Genomic DNA, 27,581 nt, shown 5'->3' on the forward strand with positions numbered 1-27,581 from the left:
GGCTGTTGTGTTTTATATTTGAACCGTGACCCGGTAGTCCATGAATCTCATTATGGTAAATGGTCTGTACTGGCATAACATCTTTCTAGTCTTTCCAACCACTCAACACAGCATCACATTCACATACATTCATATTGAAACAGAAACAACAGAACATTCACACACCAACAGCTATGCCATCGGGAGAAATTTGGGGTTCAGTATATTGCCCACGGATACTTAAGCATGCAGACTGGGGGAGCCGGGGATCGAACCACCGACCTTCCGAGCCACAGCCCCACACGCAGCGGTCAGCAGATCAGATAGGCAGCGGTGGAGACCCTAAAGTGAAAGTGAAGTTAACTCCAAGAAAACTCCAGCTGACGACAACTACGCTCGTTCCTGTAAGTACGTGTGTGACATATTACCATCACTACGGTTGAGTATGCGCTCTGACTGCCATGCCAACAAGCCTGACTCTTAGGCATTGGAGGTTTTGTACCCTGTGGACCTGGGTTCGAATCCAGGTGGATTGACTCTTAGCTCTTAACTCTCTTAGCTTCATAGTGTGTCAGAAGTAGGATGGCTTGCCGTGAGGCCATTGGAGGCATGGGAACTGTATGAGGGACCCCCATGGTAGGTGAACCCCTGTGTGTGAGGGACCTCAGAGATGGGTGAAGCAGTGGTGGGAAGGGCACCCTGGGATGGGAGAAGTATGGTTGGGGGATGTGTGAGTGCCGTCACCACGGTTGAGAATGTGCTCTGACTGCCATTCGAACAAGTCAGGCTCTTTGGTGTGGCGGTCAAGTTGCAGGTTTAGTACCCTGTAGACCCGGGTTCATTTCCAGGTGGGGTGACTGCTCTATCCCTTCACAACAATGTGCAATAAAATCTTTGCAAGTAAAAAGCCATGTACACCAGGTCAACAAGCGTAAACATTTGAACATGTAGAAAGCAATATTTAAATCTGCTCAGCATGCTAGCTCGGCTAATACCGAATTGTTACAAACAAGCTCTGTCTGTGGTCCAAATGTTTAGCTTAATTTGCCATGTACCTTAAAATGTGGCACATTGTTGTAAATTTATCTGCTGGCTACCGGCGGTAACTTTACCTGCAGGTATTGAATAACATCAGCAGCAGCAGGGAGGAGTAGAGGAACACGAGGAAGGACTAATACTGACTGATGTCTGAGTTCTTCATTCTTTTTAAATGTTAGTCAGTACTTTGATATCAGGAATTTGATTTATTTTGATATTTTAGATTTGTTTCCATAGAGACATAAACTTTAATGTTGCTGCTCAAAAGACAACATTTAGTTAGATTGTAAATATTCTATTCTAATTCTATAGTGAATTTAAAAACAACCAGGCAGCCTATTTGCACACTTCAATATTTGTTTATTTATTGCATGTCATATCGTCATTGCAATATTGAACAATGTTATCGCAGATTTTCCTCATATCGTGCAGGACTAATGTATTGTCATTGGCTTCAGTGCCATGTCCGATTATATTGAATCACAAGCAAACAGCTGTTGCAACATTCATGAATCTGTTTTATCCTCTGTTAACAGCTCCAGGGTGAGCTTTTAACTCAGTGTCATAACAGAAGCTCTGTTTTTGTGTACATAAAGACTGATCATATATATGTTGGAATACAGAACCAATCGTCAGGGTTTCTTTTAAGCAAAAAATCATAAACAGCACATAACACTGTCCCATATGCATCTGTCTCACTTGTTAAAGTGGGTTTCCCTTAAAATAGCCCCGAGCTTTTCATCAGGGATCTGTCCCAAGTGAATATCATCCCAGAGACAGGCAGCCCAGAAACTCACTTTTGAGTGACATTTTTCAGTTGAATTTCAGTTGGAACATGGCGGGTGTATCTCTTGTTTGACTTCCCTGTTGCAGATTTGAACTTTTGGAAACAGGGTCTAGAGCAACTCAACTTACCATGTGGTACTACTAAAAAGCTATATAATGAAATGCTGGGAAAATTGAAATATTATTACACACTAACACAATAAGGTACTGTTTTTTCATGGTTGTAGGCGTGTGTGTAAGCATGTGGAAGGAGTACTCACAGCTGGCACTGGTCTCCTTTGATCCCCTTGGTGGTGCAGAAGCACTTGCCAGTTAACACCTGGCACACGCTTGCGTGGCCATTACACTTACAGGCTGGAAAAGGGAACAAAACAGATGGAAAAGAAGATGGGGGGAGAGGGATAGAGTGTAGCAGAGACATTGTTGATTAGTATTAAACAAAGCAGAAAATGTGGATAAAGTAAAGCTTTGGTTTGTATTTGCTTGCGTACATGTTCAGTTTACAATGTCAGTTTAAACCTTTGCGTTCAGGAGCTCCTGAGGGCACAATAAAGGCAACAATACTCACAATCTGTGTCGGTTTTTCCCACTTTGAAGCACTAAGCTAGCAGTTTCCCACTGCCTATAGCGTTTGTGCTAAGCTAAGCTACCAATATCTCTTCTGCTGTACTGAACACGCGGATATGAAATTGATATTGATCTGGGTAAGATGGTAAACAAGTGTATTTCCCAAAAGATTGGCTGAACTTCAAAAGATCTGATACTTGAGTAGGACACCACCATACCTGCCGGGCGTGTGTGTGGAATACAAACAGCGCAGCAATAGATGTGTGAGAGATGTGTGAATTGGCTCCTAAGTGCTTCTAGTGTGGCAGCCTTTCAGGTTTGCATTTACTGACCTATTCCTTTCACTTGACTAAGCTTTAAAACACCGAGATGTGTATTACAGAAGGGTCAGTGGACACATTTTCCCCTCCCAATGTTAAACCTTCTTCTTAGTACCTTTCCCAAGATGGTACATATGAATATTTCAGGTGACAGGACGGCTTTTCACTTTGAGCACTTTCTCCTACACTTCTTGTTATTGACAGCTGGTGACACAGGGATTTAACTGTACTGTGTGCAAGTCAGACTGGATGGCAGGGTCTTGCTATATGCCAACTAAAACAAGCGTTAAATATATGTTTTCACATGCGCATACACATTATCTGCAGGTAGTAATGGCACATAATGATTTGCTTTTCATCCTCGGGATCCGAAAGAATAAGAAGCATATTCCCTTCACAGATGTTCACCTGTGCAGTTTCACTTTACAGGTTACAGCTATAGCCAATGCATTAACACACTATATCTGAGACTGTTAAGCTCCCAGGTGTGTGTGTGTGTGCGTGTGTGCGCAGGAAGGGGGCTCCCATGTCTGCAATTTAAATAATAGCCACTATGTAATTTCTCAGGAATGTTACTCATGTCTCATAAGGAACGAGTATGGGTAAATCTCCTCTTGACAAGGAAGTTCTACTACCAGTCTTAAGTCATTTTCCAATGTATTTAATAAAAGGACATATAGAATACCACATCCTGAAAATGAGTAAAACACTGTCCCTCCATCCAATTTCTATTTTCCACAAAACAGGGTCTCATGGTGAGGAAAACCAGAGTAACACAAGAAGTCTGTGTTTGACCTTCAGCTTCACCTGCAGTTCCCACAGCGCTCCACATCTGCTTTGCACTCACTCCAGCGTCAGGAAAACACAGCTAATCTTGACATTTCACTGTCTTTAGTGATTTCAACTTGTTGAGTTGCCGCAGCAAAAAAATCCAACAGACACCAGATGTCTATTTTCCTCAAGTTGTTTTACTGTTAACACTTTTATTAAACCACAAATATGGAGTAATACAGTGATTAATCAAAAATGGCCAGGGTCACCAATTCTAATACACAATAGCGCCCTCTGTTGGTTATGATACTCCATTACTGTATGTTTATCACTCAACATCCTAATTGAAATTCAATTCAAGTAGATGATTTTCCTCTAAAAACTTTAATTATCATTCACACACAGCAGGTCTAATCCAATTTTTTTTTTTTAAACAGAGAATGTAATTTGTGATGTATTTGTTTAAACTCAAGAGTTGAGCTGTTGTTAACTGAAATGAAATGCATGCAGACGATTGAGAAAAGATTAACGGGGGTTAGGGTCACACCAGTTGACTGCATCCCCGAAATGATAACGACTAAATCTGTGTTCTAAGTCTTACGTGCGCAGAATAACTCATATTTCTGTGGCAGCGCGGCACTCACCCTGGCATTTGCCGCCATTGGTCGGGTCTCCATGGTAACCTGGCATGCAGGTCTGGCAGTGAGGGCCGGTGGTGAGGTTACGGCACTGTTCGCACACGCTGCCGTTCACACACGTGCTGTGGCCATTACACTGGCACGCTGCAACACAAAGAGAGAGAGGTTATGGATGAATGCTTCTGTGGGTGCTCATAACTTTCACTGCTTTAACTTTCTGCAACTACCCTTCAGCAGGACAGATAGGAAACAATTGAACATGACATTTCAGATCCTGACACATTGAGCAACTCATGGCTACCACTCATATTGTATCCTTTTGTGGAGTATACTTGTTTTTTTTTATAGTTTGTGTCTAAATCACACATTTATTTTGATCATCCTCCCTGGAGCTACTAAACAGCTAGGATATGACACCAGCTCAACAAAAGGTACACCTAGGGTTGTTATTGCTTCCTAGAAAAGCAACAGACCAATTACAGCTGTCAGAAGCTTTTATCTGGCATTTTACAATAATTATTATTTAATCAGACTTGATTTTGGAATATTTTTAATGGCTGTAACTTTTAATGAGCCTATATCTAAGAGTCCAATTGGAAATACAAATTAGAAGTTTAATGGGAGAAAAACAAGTCTTAATTATGTAAGTTAACCTTGTTTGTATTGATTTTTCACCCATAGAAAGTATAGAGTGTTACAAATAACTCCATCTTCGAGGTAAGTTACACAATTCCTCCTCTACCACTGAATATAGCACGATGGTAGGGCAGCCACTGTAATTTAGTGCTTACAGATGCACTTTAAAAACAACATTATCTAAAAGGAAACCAAGAACATTAAAAAAAGAAAATCATTGACAGTGAGCTTCAGACCTACACGTTTAACTTCACATATGACTTTACATACGATTTCTCACGGTTTTTACACACAATGAGCACACTTCACACCCTAAAATTACTACTAGCATTGAGTATATTATCATCTTACATGATGTGGTTATATGGACTGAAAGCATTAAATGGATTACTAGCATAGGGTTGCATTGAGTCAGCAGGGAGGGATTGGTTGCATAGGGAAGCTGTAACAGGAATCCTTGATAAGAACATCGTTTTAAACACAAGTCAATAGGTAATAACATCTCAAGATGATACACTTAATACACACAATCTGTAATTTCAGTAAGACGGACAGGAAGTGGATCCCTTACCAGGGCAGTGAATAAAGGCCCACTCGTAGCCCTTGTCTTTGGGGCAGCTGCCCAGGTCCAGGCTCATGTCTTGGGACTGGCCCTGCTTCGCTGGCCTCTTCATTGGGCCCCTGGAGGAGCCCTCCATGCACAGGCCCTTCCCAGTGCTGCTGGGATCTCCACACCAGCCGCACTCCGGCTGCTCCAAGCATTGGGAACATGTCCGCAGGCCTGAACAGTTCTGGGCTGATAGGAGAGGAGACAAGTGAGAGACTTTTATTTTTTTACCATTAGCATAATAGAAAGTTTCCCTTAATGTTGCACTCTTTTGCTTTATTTCAAATTGAATCTACCTTAACTTCTTTGTTTATACTGTATTCCTGAGTTAGCCACATTTGTCCTTTTATTTTCATTTAAACATTTATTTACCAGGGCAGTCACCTTGAAACAAACTGCAGCATGAACACGGTAAGCAACTGCAAAGTATGTTGCCTTAACAGTTTTGTTTTGTAGGATTTCAGACAACTTCAGTCATTTCTTAGCTTTTAGCAGGACCAGCAGATTTGCACTGGAATTCAAACTGGTTATCTCGTGAACTGTCAGGGTAACAGATATGGGTGCGGATAAGAAGGTAAGAAGCAAGTGTTGAGCATTAAACAGTAGAATGAGAGGGGGAAAAGCCATAGAATGAAGAGGAAAATGTCTTGCAAACCAGGGCCAGCGAAAAGTTTGCGATTTGAGCAAAGTTCAATAAAAGGCTTAAATGTGATGTGTGAAGTGGCACCTTCACTCTAAACTCAGAAACCCGAGGGAGCAATGTTGTTTTGTCAGTCCGGGATGAACTTTCAGGGCACTAAATTGCTTGACAAGTTTCAGTGTCACCGCTTGCCTGCCAGACAGACACTTGAGGGGGGAAAATGCCACTACTATTTTAAGGAGACAAACATTGAGTGCTTTTACCTCTGTTTATGTCAAACAAAAATCTCCAGCTATTCTGCTAATGGATGTGAAACCATGACAACGCAAGAGCAATCGGTACAAAAGGCCACTTAAGTGTGTTTTGATGACGGGACGTAAGTGGCAGATTTCTCAGGAACATACTGAGAAAAGAAGCAGCTGGATGGAGACAAAAGCATGTTGAAATACATAAAAAATCTGCCATAAAAGCAGAATCTGCATCTTCCGTATGGATTTTGACAGATAAATCAACACGTGTGAACGTGAACAACTAAATCCGATGCCTGGAACTGTTACATAAATTGGATGGTGATTATGACTGGGTCTGTACAGCAAAACAAGTCTTGCTTCAGCCAGTGTTTTCACTAGCTGAGTAAATATAACCTGTATGCCTGGCCCAGATTATCTCAACAACACTGTCAAGCCTCAGACTGACAGTGCGACTTTTAAAAGCGTCATTAAAATGTGACATCTGAGGTCAAACCCTAGAAGATCAGATCTTATAAGATCAGTTTATTGTACATCCACATTGCAGTTCAGCGTCTCCTAAATATGTGTCCTTGCAGGATTTCACAAGAGAGACCACAAATATTATGGATCAAAATGACAACCGACCTCACTACTTCAATATCTGGTTTTGATTTTACTGTGTCTTGACCTCTCTATTAACACACCCTGAAATCAACAGATGACAAATGTTGCTTTAAATCACCAAGTATCCCTAAAAGGATGTGGACATGCAGATCCATATAGAAAGAATGTTACATCTTCCAATAAAGCTTTAATGCTTTTAAGCTATCCTAACAGCTCTCCTCAACCTAAGAATTTGTTCCTCTAGCATTGAGAGAGGACAGCAGCCAAGCCAGGGCCCTCAAAAATATAATAAAATCTAGTTTTTAAAGACCAAAGCACATTTATGAATGTTGTGGGAGGCAGAAATACAGAATTACTTTTTCAAAACTAGATAATGGCTTTATTTGTAATAAATACACCAACTAATCAACTAATAACAGGGGCTAGGCAACAGCTAGGCTAGGGGTGCAACTGATGACTATTTTCATAATCAGTTAATCTGCAGATTATTTTCTCAATGAATCGATTTATCATTTTTTAATATATATTTATAACATATTATATATCATTTTTATACTATGAAATTCTGAAATTGTAAAGGGTGACATATTATACATATATGACAGACATATATATATATATACTAATTGCTTATTTCATCCAACCAACAGTTCAAACTCTAATTAATAACTCAATGAACTGAATATTACTATTATAAATGACAAAAAAGAAATAAATCCTCACATTTCAAAAATCAGTTTTCCTAAAAAATGACAATTAATTTTAAATCAACTCGCTGTTTCAGCTCTTCTCACCTACTATGCACCCACATCTACAGCATAACCGCAGGAACTACGACAGTGTGGTTGAGAGCATATGGGCCAGATCTGCAAATTTAGACTTCTTCTGAGAGCAACAAACACATCACAGTCTGCCCTTTCAAAGTCCCCCTGCAGGCAATAACACTACAGAATAATTTATCCTAGGTCTATGGCTTTAAGTGCATTTATGCAGTATACTCGGCATAAAGCACGCTTCTCTCTATGAACTGAACACGTGGAGGGAGGAAGTAAAACAGCAGGTGAGATAATTCAAGTCTTAACTGGTGATTGAAACTTTTCAGAGTGAATGTGAAGGAGCAAGGTCAGACAGCACAAACAGAAACAGAAGAAAATACAGAGAGGAATTTATAGGATACACATCTCTGTCCTTCACGCCCAAAGGGACAAATTCCTCAAGACAAATATCCACAGTGTACAGAAACGTCTCTGAGTAACCTAACACCAGCTGACACAAATGAATTTGAGACTGTTCCCCTTCAGCTCCCTAAATTTGTTACTCACTAAACTGATCTGAGATGTGTTTTACGATCTGACACGACTATGGGTATAATTCATACATCACGCAGCACAACAGCACCGACCTGAACAGCCACACTGACCTTCAGGTGTGTCCTGTTTAAATCTTATCCTATTACACCATCTGTCCTGCTGTTCTCTTCATTGCTTGTTGCTGTGTGACATTAAATGGAGTCACTCATTATTTTGTTATCCCCCTAAAGTGCTTTTATGTACTACTATGTCTTCTTCAAAACATGTACAGGATGTTCAGGAATGAAATGGCTACAAGGGCTTGCATGCTTTTAAAGGCAGTTTAATTCTCTAAAGCACGAAAAAAGACGACATGCACATACATAGATTATTTTAAGCAATTTCCACACACACAGTACAATTTCTTTGGAACATTAACTGCTCAAAGTTGTTTACCACTGTGTTTCTTGGTAACTCGTCTTGAGAGCAGTGAACACTACAATCAAATAGGATGGTATATTTCAATAAGCGGGTGTACATTTGTAAAGATTTTTGGTGTTTATTGTTTAAAGTACTAACGTTATGGAGAATTGGTTAATGCCATGGAAGGCAGGTTCACTGAACTTTGATAATAACAAGCAAATTAACCACTAAGGGGGCATATTTCATGGTAAGATTTATTTTGTTAAGGCACTGTCAGAAAAGAGAGCACTTTCCTTTGGTTCATTTAAGATAATTCAATCAAGGAGGGCTTTGGCCTATTATCATTTTGCAGCATAGGGGTCCATCGCCTTAGTGGTTTCAAACACGCCTGACCATGTCTGGTGATTCTATTCCTAAATCCTACTCCAAAAATTGGAACAATCTTTCAGTCTTTCAACCACTTAAAGTAAAGTCAGCTAATGGTAAAGAGTCCATGGTCAACAGGGAAATCTAACAGCGGGGGCAACTATATGCAAGAGTAATTGTCCATTATAAACCAAAAGCAGCTTCCAAAGCCAATCAAAGGAAACTAATACCATTTTCCCTCTGACACACCACCTTCCACTTTAAACTGTTTTCCTCCCTTCACCTCCTTCCTCTAGGGAATGAATATTGACTCCTTACAGAAACCAATCTGGGAAAGCGTATTGCCGGGCACCTTAATGCCGGACTACAGACACCAAAAAGCATATCATCTAGATTAAGCTCAGAAAAAGACACTTACCCACACACTCTCCAGTCTGCCACTCCAGACACTGGCCATAAGGAAAAGAGATCACATAGGCAGTCGAGTCGACGCAGCGCTGCGCACTGCCGCACCACATACACTCCATGGCCTGGCTGGTACAGTTGGCACAGTTGGTGTGCAGAGAGCAAGGCTTCTTACAGGATGGACGGGTGCTCTGATTGGGGTTTCCTGGACAGGATAGGACAAGACAGGAGGAGAGCATAAAGAGTCTTTTTCAAAATCAAGACTGTAATTCCAGTGTAATGTTAACATTTGTCAAAACAGATAAGATATGCATGTAGTATATGCATCTCTCACCAGTAGCTTTTTCACAGATGAGGCCGTGGGCAGTGGCAGTGCATGGATTTGCCCTAAGGCCCGACACCTGAGGCTCCTCCAGGTAGGCACAGAAGCCAGAGTCACTGGGCTCACCGGGCAGCCAGCGCAGGCTGCTGTTGGTGAAGGGGGACATGTCCTCCCAGCCCCAGTATGACACGTTGATTTTCCTCAGTCCCACCCAGGGAGACAGCTGCTGTGGAGACACGGCAAAAAGGCTTTCAAAGGTCTGGAAAGGCCACTGGGTATTCAAATGTAAGATTTTACAACTGGGCCTCCCTTTCTGCTTCAGCGTGCTATTTAAGCAATAAATGGCTACAGCATTTACACATGGGAACCAAGAATGCCTTTAAAAGTCGCCTGAAAATAATTTCACAGATATGATGACTTACATGCCTGCAGGATACAACTTTTAACGTAATGGGAAAATGATGGGAAATGACATGACAAGGTTTCTGTTTGGAACAAACAGGCGAGTTTCAATCCAGCAGACCGACGACAAATGATAGCACAGCTGGCATGATCAAAATCATCAGGAGGGTCTACAAATTTTCTTTCAGTGCAAGGATGCGTAGCTGTGGGGGGGTTGAGAAGGTGAGCGTTTGCCCAAAAGCACATTATCAATTCTATTAAAGTTAGGGTAGGCAATTTATTTCAGAAGCATTTTTTGATATGTATTTTTTCTTTACATCTTGGCAACAATCAATAAATCAAATACTCTTTTAAAAAAAAAAAAAAAGATCTGGTAGCTGTGGCTGTAGCAGGACGGTTATAAGCACGGGAAGGTTGAATTGCATCACAGATTTCCATTAACGTGTTTTGCATATATGTGCATATATATTTTTGCTTTTTAAGCATGCATTAGGAAACTTATAATATTTAGTAACCAAAGGCATTTGGGAGTTATACTCTGATGGAATTGAAAACTACAAGCAAACCAGACTCACCAGTCAATGTCTTAGATACTATAAGTGGTTATGATTGTTCCTACAGACAGGGAGTCATGTGGCCCTCGTTTGTTATATAAAGCAGAAAGAAGAAACTGTGACTGTGTGACAAAAGGATAAAATAATTCACAAAAACAAAAACTAAGTGAAAAGTGTGATTATCACAGTCAGAATCATCAGGTGCAGTATTTCAGAAACTAAAGCCCGACATTGTTGTCTACTTGTAATTGCGTCACAGCCCAAAAACAAGCTATATAGTTTGTGGCCAAGTGGAAAACAATTTGATGATAAAATGGTTGAAAGACATGAATTACCCAAGTTAAAAGGAGGAACGCAATCAGACAGAAAACAGAGCAGCACACAAGTACAAAAGTGATCAGGACACAATCATCTCACAATGCGCAACTCATCAGTTACTGGCAGGCTCGACTAACAGAACCACTCTTCTGAGGATACTTTTAAATATGTCTGACTGAATTTGATATAAAGTATTTGCTGCAGGCATGACCCACAGCAATAGAAATTTTCAGTCTTTACATCACTATCAAAATCTTACAATTCAAGCTGTTTTGTTTCATTTGTTCACTTATTTCTGTTTCACCTTGTCTTGTAGCTGGAGCTTCTTTAGCTCCTCAAGCACAAAGTCTACTTGTTTGGAGGTGGTGAGCGACGCGATGTTTCCATTGAGGTTCTTGCAGTAGTGCTGGGCGTTGTCATAACTCTCACGGCTGGAGTTGATCCTCAGGCAGGCCTCTCCAACCTGGCTCCATCCCTCGCTGCACTGCTGGGCTGAGGGGGGAAAAAAAGCAACAGTATGAGGAGATGTACGAGATAGGGCCAAGACATGTGAGACGTTAGTAAAAATATATATATGTCAATTCTCATCCAGCCTTTACATGTGATACTTTACTCTAAACTCTGTTTTTCATCTCAACCCCTAAAAAAAAATAAAAAAATAAAAAAAAAAGTGCCTTTTTAGCTGCTAAAAGCTCCACTGCATTCAACAGCTTAATTAACTATGTCTGTTCGGGGGTTAAGCAGGTAGTTTACAGTGGAGCTTTGGAGTTTATTTTTACAACAACAACAGCTGCCTGCTGCGGGCGAAAACAACCCTAAAGAGCGGCCTGAGTGAACCAAAACAGTTAAGTTTCATGCCAGACAGCTAAACAATGCGCTCAAACTTGGTATAGCCACTTTAAATCAGAACATTAGTTAAATACTGGTCAGCATATTGTGCCATACTCCAAGAAAATAGACCACAAAAGGAGAACATAGCCATGAAAGAAGATTGCAGGAAGTCTGCTTTCTTCCAAATCAGAGGGGACTAAAGTGTGTGTGTATGTATCTGATTTAGCAGGAGTGTAATCTGCGCTTATTTGCCTTAGAGATTTTTCGAGACCAAATTGCCTTTTAATAACTGCTTCAAATAAAAATATGGTGGGTTCTCATTTAGATGAATGTGTGCGAGTGCATGTGGAGACATATATGCATTCTGTGTGTGAGTGAGAGAATTGTGCCGAGACTCGCTTTCAGGCATCAGGAATACACACAAATACACACATGCAGGATTTTCAGCTCCCACTGCTGCAACAAGCCCTTAGGCGACAAGACTTCACGAAGAGAAAATTATGGATAAAAGTGACATCACCAATTCTTCAGATTGAGCCAGAGTCAATATGCGGGAGGGGTAGACAGTGGGAGGCAAACTAAATATACTGCCACACCTGATAAACATCATCAGGATGACACCTTGAAAGTAGATATCTGTAAATACCAGATGCTGTGTTTAAATCTGCTGTACAGTACAATGCAAAAAAAATCCTAATTCTGTTTAAATTTTCCCATAAGGTCTGAATGTCAGTGGAGTCACTCCTTACACATCATCATCTCACAACTTATCTGACCGTTCTCATCAAATCATATCCATGAGATCAAGGATATGGGTCCTATACAATCATGAACACTTACAGCAACAGGGGAGCAGTACATTTATGTTGTTGTCTCACAGTCTCCACATCTTTGACACAAACACAATGAAAACCTGACCATCTTCTCATTCATGTGTGAGAGCTGAATCGACAGCCTTCTATAACACGGTACGTGTTTGTGTGTGTGTGTCGGTGTTTGGAAATAGGTTTGGGGGTCCAACATCTATCTCACCAGGCAAAGCGTGGCACTCTGACTGATTCTGGTCCCACTGACAGTTGAGATTCTGCGAGCAGCTCTTGCAGTTGGCAAGCTTGCTGCACACCTGCTCGTTCCGCACTGGACACTCCGTGAAGTTCTTCACGTTCTACAGCAAGAGGGGAGAGAACAGAAAAGACATGAGGACGGTTAATGCAAGCTTTTTTAACTTAAGATAGATCAGGAAACTAATGTAGGTCTAATGTTTCTAGTTATTTCACCTTTTTAATTCGACTTCATTCTCCACATTATTTTAGTGTTTACTCACTACTGAATCTGCTCCTTTCCCCGACACTCACACACCTACACCTCTGGTCTCTTAATGCAAACACACCAGCTTGCCCCGCTTCTTTCTGTTTCCCTCTCCCTGTATGTGTCCGCTCTGCTGCCTTTCTCCCTCAGCAGTATATTTTATAAAGTCGCCAAAAAGACACAGAACTCGTTGTTTGGATTTTTCCACCCGTGATTGAGCATCTACAGCCACAGGTGCACCGCATGTGGATGAGGCTTGTTAATGACGTAGCCTATCAAAACCAACATGGTACCGAATGACATCTGCACTGGTGTGTTAACTGTTGCTTTACCTGGTCGGTTCTTGTAAAATATCCACCGTGTCCGCATCTTATAACGTAATGCCAGATAATCTCTCTCTCTGTGTTTCTCTGCAAAATGCTAAAATGGGTCGCCAAATATATCTGGGCGGTCCCCCCAAGTAGAGTTTGTTCTATGATGCAACTGATTAATCGATCATGTGACAGTAGGAGAACATTTAGTACTCTTCCCAAACAGAGGCAACATAATCACCAAGTTAAACATAAATTATGACCATTGATGATGCCCCAATATCCCACAATATAGCACACAAAATCTTGAGAAAAAGCGTATCTGTTTGTGTGTTTCACTGAGCTGAACATGAGAAAGAGAAGCGCTCTGGCGCCCCCTGTTGGATCACTCACAGAGGTACAGTTGCTGGAGGCAGAGATGCACTTCTTATCGTCACACCACTGGCACCCGTTGGTGTTGGCTGTACAGCTGGCACAGTCTGAGAACCGGTAACACCGCTCGTCCACTGTGACTAAAAGGAAATAGGAAGAGGGACAAAAGAGTGCAGTAATGAGTGTGTGATCCAAAATCAGTACATTGTCTGGAATGCCTAACCACAATTTACTTATGAGTAGATAGAAATGGATCGCGAGGAATAGAAAAGAAAAGAAATCTCAGTTTGAGAAGAAAAATATTCATTTTGCATATAAAAGTGGACAACCAAGTAATTCTTTGGCAGATTTGGAAAAGAGGAAACAACAGGAGATGAAAGCTCTGACAAGTGTGCAAAAGGTTTGGATGTCTTTTCTCACCAGCTTTAGGGGGGCAGAATGAGGCAGGGACGAGGCTTCCATTAGCCAGGCTTGGTTCCCAGGGGAGACAGTGGCCTCTGCTCCAGATGCAGCGAACCCCTGGCCCAGCCTTCGCACAGCCCTTCTCTGCCAAGAAGGCCTGGCAGCTGGGTGGTCGGTAAACAAGCACATCATTGAGCAGCACACCGGAGAAGCCCCCAAACACATACATGGACCTGGCAAAGAAAACATGAGAACAATTAAAATGAAGATATTATTATAGATTTTACAAAGTGCAAAATTTAAGTATCAGTTGTAAGACATAAAAAAAATGAAAAGTTAAACAAACACTTAGTTTACTTACACATGGTAAAATAGGAAAAAAAATCAATTGTTCTAATGGTGAAAAATGACTGATGAAATGAAATGAATTTTTATTATTGTGGGTTTTTTTAAAAGGTTCAGTGTGTCAGATTTAGGCGGCGAGGTGATAAAATGGTTAGCACTGTCACCTCACAGCAAGAAGGTCGTGGGTTCGAACCCCGGTTGTCCCGGCCTTTCTGTGCTGAGTTTGCATGTTCTCCCTGTGTCCGAGTGGGTTCTCTCCGGTTGCTTCCTCCCACCGTCCAAAGACATGTGGACTAGGTTGATTGGTGACCCTAATTGTCCTTAGGTGTGAGTGTAGGTGTGACTGGTTGTTTGTCTATATGTGGCCCTGCGATGGACTGGCTTTCGCCCGATGTCAGCTGGGATTGGCTGCAGCGACCCTATACGCATGATAAGTTGTTGACGATGGACGGATGAAGTCGTTCTCCCTCAGTGTGTGTTTATGTGCTCTTCAGTCGGATTATGGAATCAACATGGACGCTACTACAAAGATGTGTTGGATTAACATTGTCAGAGTGTATAAACACCACGCAGACATCTAGTTCACTCGCCATAGCAAAATTTGGATATGCTATGCGTGATTTTACACAAATCAAAGTTCTGTAAACTTATGTGCCATGTACACTTTCTCTTTTTTAAATTAAGATTTAAAGGAGGAAAAACAAGATTTTCATTACTCCCCTCCCTTTCCAAGTGAGCAGGAGAAGCTACAGAGACTGACAAGCTTTGTCAGCTCTTGTGCTAAATAATACGTGTGGACCTCCATTTGTCCAAATTTCTCTTTTTTTCTTACTTCTAATAAACCGACTATTACTATTACTAACGTTCTTCTTCTTTGTACATATTCAACTTAGTATACAAAACACGCTCTGAAGAGCTTTTGTCCTTTTGGGCTACTGTAGAAACATGGTGGTGCAACATGGCAATGTAAGGAGTTCATGTCCATGTAAGAGGACCCGTGGTGTATGTAGATAGAAATGGCTCAATCTAAGGTGATAAAAACAAAACGGTTCATTATGTAAGGTCTTTATACACCACTGAAAACTTCTTATAATGCATTTCTTTCAATAGATCCTCCTAAATATTACACACTGAACCTTTAAATACACCAAAGACTGGGGTTTCAAATCTTGTTTCACTGTATGAAGAATCAGTCCTTTGTGTTTAGAGAGACTCACCCATTGCTGACCACTGCAGAGTGACCAAAGCGGTTGACATCCCTGTGCAGGTCGGGTTTAGGCAGGAGCCTCCACTCATCACAAGCTGAGGGAAACAGATGAGACCTTATGTAAGATATTGTCTGTGTGCGTAAATGTTTTTTAGTTAACTAAGCAGACAAAGCGAAATTTGGTCTTTGTTATGGTTTTTCCCAGTACTATACAGTATTTTCCTTTTTACAATTATTGGTAATGTTGAGAATAAAATGAATGATAATTAAAAGAGGGAGGAAAAACTAAACTATTTTGCTAGCTTCATCAAATACATGTATTTAATATTGGCTAATAACTCTCTAGTCTAATTTCCAAATTTAATTATAGCACTCAAAATCTCATTAGGTGCTAGTAAAACCCATCTGCCATGACCTCAAAAACCTTTTTGAAAAGTTTAAATCACTTCCACCACACTTTTGACTTTGACTTATAGAAGTAAGAATTATGTATGACGTTTTTTTTACCAAATATAATTGGGATGACAGAGTGACAAGATCATGTTTTTAACAAGCAGTATCCAAGCTGCTAATAAAACCACTGGAGGGGTCAACATTCAGTGTGGCATGATGTCAAGAATAATATGACTCCTACCAATGTCATAGGCAAGGAAGTCAGTAGAGAAACACTTGGCCCCGTTGCTGAGTGATGTGTCGTTGTGTGTGTTGCCACCAAAAATGAGCAGGGTGCCGCTGAGGAGCACAGCTGAGTGCATGTACCGTGGAAAGCCGCTCTCTCTCAGAATGAACCTAGAACATATGCATAACAAGTGTGTCAAGGGTGAGTGTAATCAGGAAACGTGTAATGCACAAGTGTCATCTACACAGACTACAGAATACATAATGGATAAAGAAAGCAGCATGTGTGCATGTTGATTTACCATGTCCGGGTGTTAACGTCATAGCGGTAGAGGTCATCAACAAGGCCGTATTTGTTGGCAGGCAGCGCCTTATAGCCTCCATGAACATACACACTACCACTGGCAGTGTCATAAGTGCTGCTGTGGCCATAACCTCCCTGCGGAACAGCGCCTTTGGTCTCCGGCACCAACCACGTGTTGGACCCTGACAGGGATACAAACACAGGAAGCCTTTAACGCAGAAGAAAAAATGTCCTTCAAATCAAATGGGGTTTTTTTTGTTTTTTTTTAAAGATTGGGACCAAAGGATAGAAACATTTTCATGTTTCCCTAGGTTTACATTTTAAATTTTTACATCTCACTGTCAACTTAAAAGCAGGCAACAATGCTTAGCTTCTTTTATCAAAAAATGTAATAGTGAAATGTGGTAAAAAGGGTTTTCTTTGGATTCACAAGAGCTTTTATGGCAGGTTTTCAAACGTTTCTAAAGCACTCTAGAAATTACTGTTAGTTATGAGTCAGTGCTCATTTGAAACCACAACTGTACGTAGTTTGCCTGCTGTGGCTTCGAAAATGAGCTCCGCATAAACAAAACATCTAAAAAACAAGTTTTGTTAACCTTTTTTCTATTAATAAAGAAGGGATATCAATATTACTGCCAATTGGAGTTGCCTGGACTGTCTGTTTGGTACATTCAAACACTGAAAAGCAGTGCTGTACATCAAAAGTCAGATTCTCTTCAGATCCAAATAACATTCTGAATTATTATTTTGATTATTTCGATTAAATGTAATTGTTATTTAAGAAAGTCAACAAGCTGTTTAAGTTAATAGCAGTTCTAAGCAGAGACCTTTTCCTTCAATGTACCAGATATCATGCGATAGAAGGGAAAGATACAGAGAGTCTAAAATGTAATGACGTCAGCTCTTAAAAGCTTTGACTCACTCAGGTTGTACTCCTGAACGTTGCTGACATAGCTGTAGATGGGAGAGTAGCCAAAGATGACCAGCATAATGGCCTCTCCCTCATCCAGCAGGACGCAGTGGGCTGAGTGACCCTCCACAGCGTAAATCTGAGCCTGGGCCGGTGGGCCAACCACAGGGTTTCTCCTCTGCCACGTCCGACTGGGTACGTTGAACACCCACAGCTCATCTGTCACGTTCCCCCAGCCGGCCTCCATTTTCCCACCAAACATATAGATATCATCCTGAAAAGAAGAGGAGAGGGTTACTTTAGTGTGTTATGAAATGCGCCCCTGTTAAGAAAAGCTAATGCATGCTGTAATAAAAGTGAAAGAAATACGCTCATTTGTATCAAAACATAATGATATAAAATGTACCTTTTCAAACAAGCCTGTAGTTGAAATTCCGTCATCCACTTACTTTTCAGTTTATACTGTTTTATCTAGTAATCTTGGATATGTGATCATGCGAAAGAAAACATGTCTCTAAGCTTTGTGTTTGAAGATAAATTACATGTTAAAACTTTTGTGCTTTTACTATTTGTGTGAGCAAATAGACCCCATCTTGATAACAGATGTGGTTTTCTAAATATCATCTGTACCGAGAGAAGTTGAGGCATATCTGTGTGTGTTTAACCTGGTAGGCAGCAAGTGTGTGGCCGTATCGTGGCACAGGGCCACTGTTGATGGGAACTGTGTTCCAGATACCGCTCTCCAGATTGTAGCTGCATAGCAAAGAAAGAGCACATTACACTTTAATGTGTATATAGAACACATACCAAAAAACACTGCACACATTTAGTTTGTCCCTCTGGTTCAAGGTTCAAGGAACCTTTATTATCCTCAATGGCCAATTCGTTGTGAAAGCAGCAGGATGTAACATAAATAACACATATAGAAACAGCAACCACCATCAGTAAGAAACAAAATAAGTACATACGACATAAAAGTTCCACATCTCACATTGACTCTGTGACTTCACCAAATCTATTTTTTGGTCATGATAGGGCTGGGCAATAAAACATTAAAGATAATTATTGTGACATAATTTCCTCAATATCAATATAACAAATGTTCAATAAATGTTTGGTTAATTCATTAGAATCACGAACAAATTAGCACTTAATTTTTGTATTAAGATATTTATTTTGTTAAGGAAATGGACTAAAAAAAGTTTTTACTTAATTTCACTCATGATCATAATTGTTTTGAATGTTCTACTTGATTTGTGTAGTGATCTACTGTTTGACTCAAGTGTTTGTCATGTTCTGACCATAAAGATTAGTTTAAAGCCACAATGGACCATATGGTTTCTTCAATTTTCACTCAGGAGGAAAAAATCTGCCTTTAAACTTGAAAGAAATAATGATCAATATCAAATAATATGAAATTTTTTTATTGTAGTATCAATTTTGGCCATATTGCCCAGCCCTACCTCATGGTCAGCTAATTTAATCACAAAAAGGCAGCAATTCCTTTCATGCCAAAGGGCACCACTTCCTGTCACAAAAAGTATGTTTGTTAAGCTAGAGTTTTTGCACACTGATGCACATGGAAAATTCATGTTTGTAGGTGTTAAGAGGCACACATTGGTCATTTATTCAAAATACTTTTGGAGCCCAGGATCAATATTCCTTATAGCACCTGATAATGAACAAACAATGAACAGATGGCGAGAGCTTGTTCAAGCAAGGAAGATGTCTTAAGCCAGGACATGACTCAGCACAGAAGTCAGTCATCCTAGCACACTAAATATTAAACTCCCAATTTAGCAAAGTCAGCGTACCATCTATACATTCACAAAGCACACCAGTGAGACCTTGATAAAAAAGGAACTGGTAGACCTAACACTGGGTTGAGTTTTCTCAAGGGATATTCTGAGACCAGCTATTCTGCACTTCCTCCTTTAGTAGTTATTGCTTAGATATGTACACTCACCTAAAGGATTATTAGGAACACCATACTAATACTGTGTTTGACCCCCTTTCGCCTTCAGAACTGCCTTAATTCTACGTAGCATTGATTCAACAAGGTGCTGAAAGCGTTCTTTAGAAATGTTGGCCCATATTGATAGGATAGCATCTTGCAGTTGATGGAGATTTGTGGGATGCACATCCAGGGCACGAAGCTCCCGTTTCACCACATCCCAAAGATGCTCTATTGGGTTGAGATCTGGTGACTGTGGGGGCCATTTTAGTACAGTGAACTCATTGTCATGTTCAAGAAACCAATTTGAAATGATACGAGCTTTGTGACATGGTGCATTATCCTGCTGGAAGTAGCCATCACAGGATGGGTACATGGTGGCCATAAAGGGATGGACATGATCAGAAACAATGCTCAGGTAGGCCGTGGCATTTAAACGATGCCCAATTGGCACTAAGGGGCCTAAAGTGTGCCAAGAAAACATCCCCCACACCATTACACCACCACCAGCAGCCTGCACAGTGGTAACAAGGCATGATGGATCCATGTTCTCATTCTGTTTACGCCAAATTCTGACTCTACCATCTGAATGTCTCAACAGAAATCGAGACTCATCAGACCAGGCAACATTTTTCCAGTCATCAACTGTCCAATTTTGGTGAGCTCTTGCAAATTGTAGCCTCTTTTTCCTATTTGTAGTGGAGATGAGTGGTACCCGGTGGGGTCTTCTGCTGTTGTAGCCCATCCGCCTCAAGGTTTTGCGTGTTGTGGTTTCACAAATGCTTTGCTGCATACCTCGGTTGTAACGAGTGGTTATTTCAGTCAATGTTGCTCTTCTATCAGCTTGAATCAGTCGGCCCATTCTCCTCTGACCTCTAGCATCAACAAGGCATTTTCGCCCACAGGACTGCCGCATACTGGATCTTTTTCCCTTTTCACACCATTCTTTGTAAACCCTAGAAATGGTTGTGCGTGAAAATCCCAGTAACTGAGCAGATTGTGAAATACTCATACTCACATTCAGTTTGGAGTTCAGGAGATTGTCTTGACCAGGACCACACCCCTAAATGCATTGAAGCAACTGCCATGTGATTGGTTGATTAGATAATTGCATTAATGAGAAATTGAACAGGTGTTTCTAATAATCCTTTAGGTGAGTGTATGTGAGCATTAACAGGAAGGGTATGGTCAGAACTCAATCAGAAAATATGGCTTTTAATGGAGTCACTGGCAATAAAGATGATACACTTGTACATCTAAATTTATTCAACGAAGGTTAAAATCAAGGGCAACTGGACTTGGTTGAAGCTACTGGAAGACGTTTCGTCCCTCATCCAAAGGACTTCTTCAGTTCTGACTGACTGGCAGGGAAACTCAGCTATTTAACCTCAGTGGGGTCGTTGGTCCGGGTCATCGATACCGCTGGTTCGTTAGTGTTCCTTGTTGCTGTGACGACAGTCGTTACAGTCGTTAAGACTACCTGTGGCCAAGACTGAACAACCATCGTTGGTATCTTCACCTGAGGCCAATAGGTTACGTTTGTTGAGTTTCATGGGAAGTGATGAAAGCATTGTAAGTGGGGGATAAGTGGTGGCGTTGAACAGGGGAGGGGGTCTACGCCACCACTTACAATGCTGTCCTTTGAACGATGGTCGTTCAGTCTTGGCCACAGGTAGTCTTAACGACAGTCTATCTTCAACCAAGTCCAGTTGCCCATGATTTTAACCTTCTTTGGATAACTATGACCTGGATGACTGAGAATCTTCATAGATATTTACATTTATTGATTTTATCCAAAGCGACTTACAAACTGCTTTATATGTCAGAGGTCGCATGCCTCTAGAGCAACTAGGGGTCAAGTGTCTTGCTCAGGGACACATTGGTGTCTCACACTGGATTTGAACCCGGGTCTCTCACAGCAGAAGCATGTGTCTTATCCACTGTTCCATCACCACCCCATTTGGCAGACAGGGCATGCTTTGATGTTTGTATGCTGATCTCAACTGTACAGTGGACTGAACAAGTTACGAAAATACCTCGTGTTGTAAAGATAAATGAACAAAGTTGTGGGGGGTTTTTTCCATTCAAAGATAAAACGTGGCTCAAACTGTGAGCAGAATTTTGTTTCAATACTTTGGGATAAACTGTGCAAGGACTTACTTGAGAATCATCTGGAAGGAGCTGTAGTTGAATGTGTATCCGCCCACCACCCACATGACTTTCTCTTGCACTACGGCTTTGTGGGAAGCTCTGGCGAGCGATGGGCCGAAGGGCTTGATGCTTGGTAGGACCCAGAAAGACTCCGTTGAAGGTACGGTTAGAGAGCAGTCAGGGCCTAGAAGGCAAGAAATTTACAGGCGAGGGCTCAGATAAAAAACGACTGATCTTTGCTTGATGTTTACAAAATTAAGATTATTCAAATTCTCTTTACAGCTGCATTGTTTTAAGACAAGGAAATACAAATTATCTGATGCTTAATCTATTTTATGATGGGATTTTTCAGCAGCATCCGGCACATATTTTCATACCTGATCAGTGAATCCGCACACACGCAGCTCTTAAACCTAAACACAAGCATGACCTCTCCTTAAATGAACATGACAGACAGGGAGGTTCGAATATGTTCAACTGCGTGAATGAAGGCCGTGCTGAAAAAGCTCATGCCTCCGCTAATTATTCTGTCAAGTTTCATCATCACACGAAAGCAATCGGGTTTCCCTTCCAGCTGGAGGCACATAATAGTGCACTGTGACAAGGCTCATCAACGTGTTACCAATCAGCATTATGACACAACACAACAGCTGTTCACACTTGTCACTAACACATTCTTCATTAGATCTTTCTACACAATCGCCATAGCAGTCGCGGCAGGAGCAGCAGCATTTTACACATTTTACATCCTGCAATGGCAAAAGTATGTTGCATACTGATTCATCACTTACTGTTTTGAATGTGGTGAAATTAAAAATACTTCACTATGTCTTTATTATTTGGTGTCAGTGCTTTACAGGTGCCTTGCCGTTACCAGTTCCCTCGCAAATTGTATTAGTAAAATGACTTTAAGCCACGTCTTTTGCATCTTGAAGTGTGCGAACATTTAGACAGAGCTTACTCTTACCTTGCCAGCTGTCATTGCAGACACACAGCTTTTCCCCAGTGAGGTCGCAGTAGCCGTGGTCGGGGCTGCCACAGTTGTTCCTACAGTAAGGGATGTCACAGGCCTCGCCTTTCCAATACTTGTCACATTCACAGTACACTCTGCTGGCGGCCGAGTTACCAGGGGTGCACTTCCCGTGGCCGGAGCAGTTATTGGGACAGGAGTTGATCCTGGAGAGAGAGATGTTTTCATTTAGCCAACGTTGTATGCGCCATTTAGGACACTCTGAGGAAGATTAATGAGTATCGTCTAGCGTGTGGCAAAGGTGAGGTGGATAAAAAGATTGGTAACAGATGAAAAACTATTGAGCAGGTCACTGGTCGTTAACAGTGATTGTTGCTGTAGGGCTTAGTCCAGCAAAAAAAAGCACCCGTCTTTTTGTTGCAGAAATGTGGGATGCACAAACATGTTCCCATCCATCACAGCTAGGAGAAGTAAAATCAGCCAACAGCAATTTGGAACCAATTAAAACATGAAAAATGTCTTTAACACAGCTGATGGCCTAAAACACAACCTCAGTGGAATTGGTCTCAGCTGAGGAACCCAGCACTAAAAATTCTATCTTACACTGGCCCTTCATGTTGGCCTTCATTTCAGCCTCTGTCTGAAACAAGCTGTAGATGCTCCTGTCTCTTTAAGGCCCCCCCTCTCAAAGCCCAGCCCACTGTCTTCTGATTGGCCAAGACCTGAAGCATGTCACCAGGCTGTTGTTATCACTGAGCTGTACAGACTGAACGTAGCTGTGCGGAGCAAATGACCGTCAGTGCCCCATCCGTACTGCGTGTCGGATCCGTTCTGCACATGCGCAAAAGTGGTTCTGTCAGTCAAAGAAGGTTACCACAAACCTGCCTATTCAAATTGATCCAACTAAATCTTTCAAATCAAAATAACAAAATGTTTTGAAAATCACTGGAGATGAAACTGTTCACTATGATGTAATCGGAATATAATAGGAAGATATGAAAAACCTTATTCAGCGGTACATTTTAAATTTCTAACAATGACAACAATCTAGCAATGTAGCAACACAAAGGAGGCTAACCCTGTGGACAGGTGTAGGGTTAAGTCAGTCGACATCCATACAATCGCTGACTTAGGTTTAGGCACACACCCCTGTGACGGTTAGGGTTAGGGTAAGGGGCTTTGGGGAGCTGTCAACGCCTTTGTCTACTTTGGCCAAGTTTAACATGAACATCCAACATTGTAACATTGTAGATAAGTCATAAAATATGGTAAAGCGTAATAGGTCTCTTTTAAATATTATGTTTATGTTCAAATGTAGAGACTGGACACTTACGAGTAGAATATTTCAAATCCCGTCAGGTTATAGGCAGCATCGCTGAAAAAGTGTAGTAGTGCGTAGCCTGAAGTTGTCTCGACCTCAGGGACCGTCTCATTTCCTCGTATCTCCGGCACGATGAGACCGCTGAAGGGAAACGCAGGAAATTCATTGGCATCACTTTCTCACAACTCGCACCAATTCTGTTACAGTAACAAACCCCACAACTCTCTGCTAAATCTGAATGACTAGACACATGCTGCATTAAATTAAGAGGTCTGTCGGTGCTCTGATGATCACACAAAAAAACTGATCTCTGCTTTGACAAAGCCTCTGATTTAAGTTATTCTATGATATATTTTTTCTTCTCACAGTTTCTCACCTGAAAACAGCAACCAGTGGAGCATATATCGAGTCTCCATCATAGACGTACAAATGGTCCCAACTACATTCTGTGGCAAAGTGGTTAAATCTTAACCGAAGAACCGCATTTGGGCTGCAGAGGAAAGAATTTAAAAATGGTTACGAGTACATTGGTGAACAACGTACACTTTGCACTGCAGGGCTCACACTCATTTCTAAATGTAGTAGTATGGATGGACAGAAATAAAAAGACAGTAGCTGTACTCCAGGTTCCCTATTCACACAGCCCACCCATATATCATGATGTAATCTAAAAAAAAAACAGAATCATAAAGATATTTAAGAGTCAGAAATGAATTTTCTCAAAACGTGTATTAATCGAGCGTTAGATACAGATTATCTTTCAACCAAAAGACACAAGGATAAAAATAAATCTAGTACACTGCTCAGCATTTTGTTGAGGAGAAAAATAAATATGTTTATGATTACAATTAGAAAAGCGATGCCCTGTGATGGACTGCTGACCTGTTCAGAGTGTACACCGTCTTCCACCCAATGTCAGCTAGGATTGGCCCCAGCACCCACCCACCCCGCGACCCTGCATAAGCGTGTATGGCCCTGCCCCCTCTTTCCATCCTGCTAATAAAGTTTCAAAACAGCTCTGTCCTCACATTGACCGCGGTTGCCATGACAATTAAAAGCATCCACAGGTACTTTCTCTCGCTGATTGATTGCCGATTAAAATGTAGCAGTCAAACCCCAGCTCAGCAGACAAACACTCTCTGTCCTGAAAAGGCCAGACCCCGTTTTACATCATACTGGATTTTAAGTGTACTTCCTTCAGCAGAGATGCTGATCGGCTTGATTTGATCGCATTAGTCCGTTTACACTGCATAATTAAATGCGTGCCCAGCCTTGGCAGAACATGCTAATTTACATCAAGGTACTTACTAGCCCTCAACGAGCCAGGTGCACTTTGTTTTGTACTTGTAGTTGATTGGGCCGTCGGTGAGGTATCCTGAGGGCTCTGTCAACCTGAAAGATCAAAGTCGGCACAGTAAGCACAGTAATATGTTACCTTATTAAGTGTAAAAGATATTCATCATTATATATATAGTTGTTGAAATCTATTCTTTCAGATACAGCATTTCACAAATTGAACAAACAGATGGGTGACAAATTAAAGGAAATCCCAACATGAAGTGTCATAGTACTGATTCAGGCCACCACGAGCCTCCTGAACAGCCTCAGTGCTGCTTGCCAAGTCTGTGGAACTCTATTGGAGGGACGGGCACCTTCCCTCTACAATACTTTCCCACATTTATATATACACACACACAACTTCAGGTCATCTCATTGCGATCAAGAGACCCCCCCGAGAACAGCAGATAGAAAGAAACACAAACATAGCCAGACAAAACAAAAGGACATACAGCATTAGAGAGAACCCAAACATCAATAAATAGATTTTAAGATGAAAGTTATTATATTATTTGGTCTTATGGAGATGGTGGCCGAGAGCATTGTCTTACACTGTTCACTCTTTAATTCAGGTTTTCCTTTAATTTGTCCCCCGTGTGTACCTTTTTTTGGGGGGCCTAAGTCTATGTCATTTATTATATTCATTCTTTCAACTTTGTCCTGCATTTTATCCCGTTTTTTCTTGTCCCTAAAGAGCCCTACACCAGCATGACACCCAATCTGTGGTCAGATTGTCGCAGCGATCAAAAACAGCACATTTTGGAGTTCAGAACCAGCTGCCCTATTACTTGGAACAGACAGTGAGATGTAACAAACATTTTGTGCATCTTCAACCGCGTTGAAAAGAGTGTTCAGTAAAAGAAATGTGCAACTTGATGGGATCTAACGTTAAACCGGTTGTAAAGTCCTCTGGTTTCTAATTTTAAAGAACAACTCATTCAAAAAGTATTGTACTTTTTAGTATAAAAGTTAACAAATGACAACTGCATATCTTCATGAAACACACAGCTTTTTACAGTTTTAGCAAATTCTTGTATAAATGTGGTGTCCAGAGGTTTCCAACTATAGCGTCACACAGCCTAAGGTCATTCCCTGTCAACCAAAAGATTCAATCAGCTCTGTCTCTGAAAAAGCTTCCTCCGCTCCCTCCTGACACGGTGATGTGTTTTCTGATTTGCAACAGATTGTACTTTGATGAAACTCATCTGGATGTCAAAGTTGAGATGCTTTAGGTGATTCAGTTATGAATAGCTTGGCCTACTTTTTCATCACAGGACATGACATCACAGGAAGACTGCCGCCCTGTTTCATTTATTTCTGACTTTGGGGGCATTACAAATACATACCAAGCTCTCATGGGTGGTCTGAGTAACAGGAACCAAACTGTATTCCCTTTTATGTTCCTGATAGTTGTTCGACACATAACATGACACAAGATCACTTTAGATTCAGACGTTTTAACAGGATAATGGACTAAAGATGATTTATATTCTCAAAAAGATGCAATGGTTTGTATATGATGAGATTCAATCTTTTTCAAATATTGTTTTGTTATTCCTTTACTACTCATGTCCTGAAAGCATGCATAACAACATATATGACTGAGGTGTATCTGCAGATAGATTTTTTGCAAAGCTTAGTTACAGTTACAGCAGTTGATCGATTTATGATATAAAACACCCAGCCGCATGCAACCAGCAATGAGTTAAGCTGCGTAGACATCCAAGAATGATGAATTTTTCATGCTGCACTTTGGGCTTCCCAGGGAAATATTATCCCATGCAAGAGTCCCTAATCATTTCAAGGCGGTGTGTGTTCCTGTTGTCCACGCCACTGTGATGGCCTGTCCTTCTATTCCCTGACATCATGCCTGATGACAACCCAAACAAAACCTCAGACACATCAGGAGCAATGGTAATTACTGTGATCAAAGCACTTTTGTACCACAGAGTGGACCTCAGGTGTACTGAAAGGCCATTAGATGCTCCTGTCAAGAGTCGCACTCAAGATGAACATTATTATTATATAGCAGTATGTCACTTTCCAATATTTCGCCGCCTTTTCCACCGATTTGCACAAAATCCTTAACCCGTCGCATCTATTGGGGGGTTGTCATGGCATCTACCTGTGCTTATAAGCACACATCTACATTCTAATTTAGGAACAATAAACATTGATTGTATCACCACATAGGCTGCAGGGCCTATGCAAAATCAATTATTTGCAGATGGTTCCTTTACGCCACTGTAGGCGCCTTTCTCCAGCAAAAGCAAAAGGATTTATTTGTTTAAGGATTTTCTATGGAGTCAATGTAAACACATCAC

General features: G+C 41.1%; 1 protein-coding gene across 2 annotated transcripts in view; it reads right to left on the reverse strand.

Annotated features, from left to right (window-relative positions):
* Positions 1 to 27,581, reverse strand: part of atrnl1b (attractin-like 1b) — a 66,567-nt gene that overhangs the window by 37,034 nt on the left and 1,952 nt on the right. Inside the window, exons 2-20 of one of the 2 annotated variants that reach the window (XM_038735372.1) lie at positions 25,228 to 25,311; positions 24,296 to 24,409; positions 23,932 to 24,060; positions 22,596 to 22,804; positions 21,638 to 21,812; positions 18,189 to 18,276; positions 17,536 to 17,797; positions 16,612 to 16,795; positions 16,326 to 16,480; positions 15,702 to 15,786; positions 14,158 to 14,372; positions 13,759 to 13,877; positions 12,779 to 12,911; positions 11,220 to 11,407; positions 9,654 to 9,864; positions 9,333 to 9,524; positions 5,307 to 5,531; positions 4,106 to 4,243; positions 2,064 to 2,157 (exon numbers count right to left, since the gene is read on the reverse strand). In XM_038735372.1, coding sequence (XP_038591300.1) covers positions 2,064 to 2,157; positions 4,106 to 4,243; positions 5,307 to 5,531; positions 9,333 to 9,524; positions 9,654 to 9,864; positions 11,220 to 11,407; positions 12,779 to 12,911; positions 13,759 to 13,877; positions 14,158 to 14,372; positions 15,702 to 15,786; positions 16,326 to 16,480; positions 16,612 to 16,795; positions 17,536 to 17,797; positions 18,189 to 18,276; positions 21,638 to 21,812; positions 22,596 to 22,804; positions 23,932 to 24,060; positions 24,296 to 24,409; positions 25,228 to 25,311 — 3,000 coding nt within the window. Of the gene's footprint in view, positions 1 to 2,063; positions 2,158 to 4,105; positions 4,244 to 5,306; positions 5,532 to 9,332; positions 9,525 to 9,653; positions 9,868 to 11,219; positions 11,408 to 12,778; positions 12,912 to 13,758; positions 13,878 to 14,157; positions 14,373 to 15,701; positions 15,787 to 16,325; positions 16,481 to 16,611; positions 16,796 to 17,535; positions 17,798 to 18,188; positions 18,277 to 21,637; positions 21,813 to 22,595; positions 22,805 to 23,931; positions 24,061 to 24,295; positions 24,410 to 25,227; positions 25,312 to 27,581 lie in introns of both variants that reach the window. The other variant, XM_038735371.1, reaches the window with a different exon arrangement.

Source organism: Micropterus salmoides, unplaced genomic scaffold, assembly GCF_014851395.1.
Source record: "Micropterus salmoides isolate LMB-PRFRI ecotype aquatic unplaced genomic scaffold, ASM1485139v1 Ms_hic_scaffold_21, whole genome shotgun sequence".
NCBI lineage: Eukaryota > Metazoa > Chordata > Actinopteri > Centrarchiformes > Centrarchidae > Micropterus > Micropterus salmoides.